At 44.1% G+C, this 6,893-nt stretch overlaps 1 protein-coding gene across 1 annotated transcript; it reads left to right on the plus strand.

Annotated features, from left to right (window-relative positions):
• Window positions 1-772: 772 nt before the first annotated feature.
• Window positions 773-2,833, plus strand: LOC109302268 (uncharacterized protein F54H12.2-like). The gene is made up of 2 exons (XM_019523830.1): window positions 773-976; window positions 1,745-2,833. The coding sequence occupies exons 1-2, from the start codon at window positions 773-775 to the stop codon at window positions 2,831-2,833; spliced, it is 1,293 nt and encodes a 430-aa protein (XP_019379375.1).
• Window positions 2,834-6,893: the final 4,060 nt, after the last annotated feature.

The following is a 6,893-nucleotide window of genomic DNA, read 5'->3' on the forward strand; positions in this document are numbered from 1 at the left end:
GAAGTCATTAAGTGAGTGCAGACCCTTCCCTCTACCACCTAAAAGATTACAAAGACGAGCCAATCGAGGGTTCTTTTTATCCTGAAGAATTACAGAAAGTGAACCCAAAACAGGACAAAGTTTACAGGATTGAAAAAGTTTTAGCAGAGAAAGGAAAGGGGAGAAAGAAACAGTTACTTGTGAAATGGTTAGGGTGGCCTGCTAATTTAATAGCTGGGTAGAAGCCTCCCAAACCTGTAACATTTAGAATAAAAGACAAGGCATTACTGCTGCTGAAAGAGCAAGATGAGCGACGGTGGTTTTTACATCACTTTACCCAGTAATACCTGCACCAAGGTTTTCCTACAGAACACCAGTTCGAACTTTACCATACAGCTGCTTAAACCTCTGGATCTTTGGGGGAAATGGGAGGTAGGTTTAGTAGAAATACGATACCTGCACAGCTGGAACAACATCAACGAAGACACCCCTTTTGAAATCTTTTCTGAAGCTAAAAAACTGGGATATGTCCTGCGCCGGGGATATTATTCATCCATCACAGAGTTGTTGGATCTTATGAATGATATCATTGCCAGTCACCCTACCCCACCTGAATTAGTTATCTTCTATGATCAAGCGAGCAGAAAAATTAGACTGAAAGCCAGCGATAACTCTTATGCTTTTTCTACTGGTGGTGAACTAGCCTATATCTTGGGGTTACTACCCAGGTCCACTGTTAAAAAAACCCTTTACAGCTGATATAACCGGAGGATTCAATTCATTGTACCTCTACATGGACATTGTTGAACACCAGCTTGTTGGGGACTTTTCGGTTCCCTTGCTATGCTGTGTACCTACCCGTGGAAAAAACAACGAGTTTGTCACTATCACATATGACAAGCCACATTATGTCCCCATGAGCCAGCACCACATTGACACAATCAGCATTGAAATAAAGACGGATCAGAATAGACACGTCTCATTTCGTTTTGGCAAGGTGATTGTTAAGCTCCACCTGCATCGCTGAAGGACTTTGGTGTTTTGAAATAAGAAAAAGCACAATGTTGGTGGTAAAAAATTATGGGGAATCCAGCCTTGTACAGAAATTATTACAAAGCTCAAGCTGCATACGGTCTCCCCGGTTTTCAGGGGCTGCCTGTGATGTATGGAGCTAGTGTGGGGGGCATATTCCACAGTGTGTTTAGAAAAGACATCCCTCTTTTGAAAAGGGGCCTAGAGATTATTAAACCCCACATTAAGAATGCCGCTCAAAACATAGCCCAGGATGTGATTGACCATGTCTCCCAAGCTGTTCTGGATAAGGTGGGCCGGTCAACAAATCAGGGTGGGTCTGGTCTTGTGTATATTAAAAAAAGGAGCCTTAAAAGAAAGAGAGTTGCATCACGTCCCCTGTGTACAGGCCCACCCCAGCCCCTTAAAAGAAAGAAGCTAAGGCACCAGGTCAGACAGAAACGAAAGACCAAGAAGCAGCTGTCTGGGAGGAAGAAGGGGCGCTCTCCTGGAAGAAAAAGAAATATATTTTAACTGCTATTTCTTTTGTTCATGTCGGATCCAAAGAGCGTACCAAATCTGAGCTGTATTTGTTTCAAATAGCTCCCACACAGACCAACATTGAAAAGGTCTGTACATTGAGACCCCCCCACTCTCAGCTATTACAGAGTCTGCCCCCCTTGCCTTTTTCATTGCTGGGAATGGAGAAGATTATATGGATTTAAACAACACATTGCTGTACCTTTGTTGCAAGATTGTAAAAGGTGATGGAACGGATCTTGATGATGGGGCTGCAGTGGGGCTAGTGAATTACCCCTTAGCCTCTATTTTCAGCCAGCTGGATGTCACTCTGGGAGACTGTCTCATAAGCCAAAGCAACAACTGTTACCCTTACAGAGTCTTCATTGAATCAGTGCTCAACTACAGTGATGATACACTCGCTACTCTGTTTTTGGCTGGTCTGTTTTACAAAGACACCCCTGGACAACATGAAGCAGTCGTCTTGGATGGTGATAACCATGGGTTTAGGAGACAGGTAAGCCTGACTGCTGGGAGCAGAAAGATAGAGCTGCTAGGCCACCTCCACAGTGATTTGTTTTTTGAAGAAAAACTTTTGTTGAATGACGTGGATGTGAAAATTAAACTGACTCGCAGTAAAGATGCCTTCTGTTTAATGGGCACCCCAGAGGTTGGACAGTGTAAACTACAAATCACGTATGCCTCACTTTTTGTGAAGAAAGTGAAGGTGGCTCCGGGTGTCCGGTTGGGTCATGTGGAGGCCTTGCTTATAGCCAATGCTAAATATTCCATAGACTGCACAGGTCTGAAAGTGTTTAGCATTCCTGCTGGCAGTCGGGTCAGTAATCAGGAGAATCTGTTTCTGGGACAGTTGCCCAAGCTCATTGTTATCAGGTTTGTGGATAATGATGCCTTTAGTGGGAACTATTCTAAGAACCCTTTAACTTTAAAAATTACAAATTTTGTTGCCTTGTACGTTGATGGAGAACAAATCCCAGCAAAACCTCTACAACATGATTTTGAAAATGGTAACTGTGTGAGAGAATATATGCAGCTGGTACAGACTGCTGGTAAGCATATGAAAGACCATTCCCTATTGATCAACCGTGAGGAGTTTGCCCAGGGGTACACCTTGTTTGCCTTTGATCAGTCTCCTGACCAGGAATGTGCTGACCATTATTCCTTGATTAAAACCAGGCACCTGAGAGCAGAAATACGCTTTGCAGGGACTTTGCCCATCACTGTCAACATGATCGTGTATGGGGTCTTTGACAATGTTATAGAGATAAACCAGAGGAGAAACATGCTGTTTGACTACATGTGAAGATGGACAGTGAACAGCTCTGCAGAGTTTTATCTGCAGAACCTTACACCAAAAAGACTTTTTTACATGTATCCCCCTGTGACTGGCTCCCTAAGGTTCAGCTGTCTCAAAGACCACTGAGCCTGGTGGTCCAAACGCACCTGCACAACCAACTTAGAGAACACTGGCTGGCTGTTTACCTGGTGGATAGGAACCACGGAGAGTTTTTGGATTCGTACGGTCACCCCCCAAGCAGCGCTCTGTTTCCTCAAAGTATTATGTTCTTTTAAAATGAAAATACTACCAGCAATGCTTTTCAGATGAAATAATTACAAGACCCCACCTGTTTTGCCTGTGGATACCACTGTGTGTTCTTCCTACACCACCGGAACAAGGGTTTGTCATTTGAACACATTTTAAAATTGTATTCTGATGATTTAGTACAAAATGACCGCATGGTGATGCAGTTTGTAAATAGTAAATACAAGTTTTTCCATATGTCTGGATCTGCCCAACACCTGTTTCAACATGCCCAGACATGTGTCTCTTGCAGTGACTTCCACAAAAATGTTATTTAAATAAAGAACCCTCCCCCCCTCTCCCCGGGTGGGTTTTTTAAAAAAAGAAAAAATGTGTATGTACTTTTCTTTTACGTCATATCACATTAAAAAACACGTTGTAGACAAAATCTGGAAGCAGTGTAAAATAGTTTATTGCAAGAGTAAAACTTTACATGCTAATCCACTTGCTTTTAGAGATAACATTTTGCTTCTTTGGTGATGTTGTTTCTTGGCCTGCAGCAGAGGTTTTCAGGTGTTCCAAATGAGCCCGATTTGCAGTATTGCCCATAAGAGAAGATGGTATGTTCAACTCTGCCAGGGCTTTCATAAAGATGCCCCAGCCTTTAGGTGGCTGTTTACTAGAACCGGTGTGAGTCTGGAGGGCTCCCCGGACTAAGTCAAACATGTTAGAACCCCTGATGAGCATTACTGTGTATACAACACCCTCTTGATCATCCCAAGAAGAAATATGCTTGTGCTGACTCAGTTTGCTGAGCAACACTTCAGCATTTTTCCTGTATCAGATGGGCACATTAGCCAACACTTCCTGAACAGTGGGGTCAGGATTTGTTGGTGTATCCAGGGGTTTTGCCATTTCTGAGAGGTTCTGTTCTGGCATAAACAGGGTTAATTTCCCTTTATCCAGATCACCTTGCTTCACGTACACCAGGTATTTTTGAAGCACAGCGGCATACAGTTTAGCTTTATCATATTCTGTTAAAACCAGCCTTTGGAGAATGTCCCTCATCTCAGCATCCAATAAATGGGTTGCCTCTGTTCTGATATTTTCCTGAGGAAGTGGAGGAGTCCTTAATTTCTCCAGCTGGTGGATGGGCACCAGGTACATTTTTTCCGCATACTTCATCACTGATTAGTCAAAAGTCCCATGATCAGAGGGATGGCAAAAATTAACAGGGGGCTGATAAATTCCCCAGACTGTTTCACCAGGTGTTTCTTTTTTGAGACAGAGTCTTTTGTTACTTAGGTATTTTATGATTCTGCATCTCTTTTTCAGTACATGGATTTGGTGGGGTGTCAAAGGAATGTTTCCTTTTAGGGTGTCCAGGGCAATTTCTGCAATGGTGGCTACTAAATCCTCAGAGGCTGAGCAGCTTTCCTCTGTTGGGGGGAGGATTGAGCAAGCAGTTTTAAGGCAGCTAAATTTCTCTTCACGCAGTTAGACATGTTCCCTTCTGCGGGCTCAGGAGCTAAAAAAGACCCCACTGCTACATCATCTCTTTTTATTTTCACCCACCAATTTTTTCAAAGTGTAAACCACTAGGTGGTCAGGAGGGAAAAGCCCGGTTCTTAATCTAAAAGCCTCGGGGGTACAAGTGTTTAATCTATCACCAGGTATCCATAAGGTTTTTCAGTGGCATCCTCAAAAGCTTCTAGATAGAATTGGGTCTTGCCCAGGTACATCTGTCTTTCCAGAGATAGCACCTGCAGCTTATCCCTGGGGTCTTTAAACAGAACCATGTATTTTGTGTTAAGGGTGATGGTGCGGCTCCTTTTCCCTTGGCAGAAAACATTCTGAACTATATACATGATACTAAAGTCCCTGTGATGTACATAGTTGGTAAAGACTTTCTCTATTTCACCACTCTCACAAGCAGAGTCCATCAAGTCATCCACCACAACCATATTTACTTTATTCAGGGGAAACAAGCGGTCATCATTAAGACTCTGCGGCACCCCCTCCACATATTTGATAAAAAGTGTATTTACAAAGTAATTCTTTATACAAAGGTTGCCAACAGCTGTAACACCATACAATATTCTTAGGCAGAGGAGACAACAAACTATCAGCATTATGTAGCAGGTTTTTTATAAAGTAACTTTTTCCACAGTTGCTAGGCCCTGCAAGAATCACAGAAAAGGGATGCTTCCAATGCATATCCATATTCAAAAACTGTGGGGGTGGGACTTGAAGTTTTCTGCGAGGACCCTTTTATCATAAATGACTTTCTGTGTTTTCTTAATAGTCTTAGTTTCAATTGTCCCATGTTGTTTATTCCTGACAATCGAGTTCAGTTTCACTGCAATGGTTTTAGAGATGTACCTGTCAGGGTTTGTCCTGTAATCAAGAACCAGGTCTTTCAAGCTCTCAAAACTGACTTTTTCACAGTTGGCCACATTCAGGGTAAACCCCTTGCCTTTTAAGCAGACCTTTCCTCCTGACAGCTTATACCCGTAGGTTTTGGGGCCTGCTGACACAAACTCTGTGATATGTTCATCTGGCAGGATCTCGCTTGTGAGGTGGCCTAAATAATCACTGAGCGGGGGGGTTCTGGTCTCCCTCACAGCTCACAAAAAATCACAGAGTTTGTATGATGGTATAGACACCAGTCCTGCAGTCTGTCTAACAACTCATACAGCTCTTGTTCTTGGTTTTCTTTTTCGGTACACCAGGTGGGTTACCCCAAGGCTTCCTGTTTCTGTTGGAGGTGGAGCTCCATGTATTTTTCAAAAAGTGTGTTACTTATCTCCGGAAAATGCCAGATATCATAGATTTTAGTTATTTTGTATCCCTTTGTGATACCTTTTTTCAATTCAGGTGTGCACCAAGTGCCCAGGAGGGCTCTTTCCTCATCCGTGTGAATACATTTTGGCTTTTTTTTTTCTGCACAAGTGCGGCACAGTGGGAACAGGAGTTTGCCATTCACCCTGACAGGTAACACCGGGAAAAAGAGCCCGCGTGGCAGGTACAATTTAACTTGCCAACCCAAAATACCTTGACAGGGGCCTGAAATTGTCGTGAATGATTTTGGGGTAACCGATAGGGTATTCCTTTGTTTTGCTGATGAAGGGGAAGAGACTGGTAAAATCATAATGGTGAATTTGCTCACCCAGGTTTCATAGTTTCATAGATAGTAGGGTCAGAAGGGACCTGAGCAGATCATCAAGTCTGTCCCCCTGTCACTCTTGGTAGGGGGAACAGGAACTCCCCCAGTGCCTGCTGGTCCTCTCTGACTAGTTTGTAACAGGCCACTGGATCCCCCCTCAGCCTTCTCTTGTGGAGGCTGAATAGGTTCAGGTCCTGTAGACTGTCCTCGTAGGGCCTTCCCTGCTGCCCCCTGATCATGTGAGCGGCCCTCCTCTGGACCCTCTCCATGTTGTCCACATACCTCTTGAAGTGCAGCGCCCAGAAATGGACCCAGTACTAGAGCTGCGACCTTACAAGTGCCACAGAGGGGGAGTATCACCTCCCTGGACCTGCTTGAGATGCCTCTGTGGATGCATGACAAGGCACGGTTGGCCTTCCTGACTGCATCTCCACACTGCTGGCCCATGTTCATCTTGGCATCAGCGATGACTCCAAGATCCTTTTCTGCCTCTGTATTGACGAGAAGGGAGTTCTACAGCCTGTAGGTATGGTGCTGGTTCTTCCTCCCCAGGTGTATCACCTTGCACTTGTCAGCATTGAATCCCATCCTATTCTCATTCACCCACCCCTGTAACCTGTCTAGGTCCAATTGTAGCCTATTCCTCCCTTCTAGCGTGCCCACATCTCCCCACAT

This window comes from Gavialis gangeticus, unplaced genomic scaffold, assembly GCF_001723915.1.
Source record: "Gavialis gangeticus isolate Ggan-Ray unplaced genomic scaffold, GavGan_comp1, whole genome shotgun sequence".
Taxonomy (NCBI): domain Eukaryota; kingdom Metazoa; phylum Chordata; order Crocodylia; family Gavialidae; genus Gavialis; species Gavialis gangeticus.

Coding starts and splice junctions, on each gene's coding strand:
- LOC109302268 (XM_019523830.1), top strand. CDS start 773: ATGGACATTGTTGAACACCAGCTTGTTGGGGACTTTTCGGTTCCCTTG. Junction 977..1,744: donor TCTCATTTCGTTTTGGCAAG/GTGATTGTTAAG, acceptor CTTTGTTGCAAG/ATTGTAAAAGGTGATGGAAC.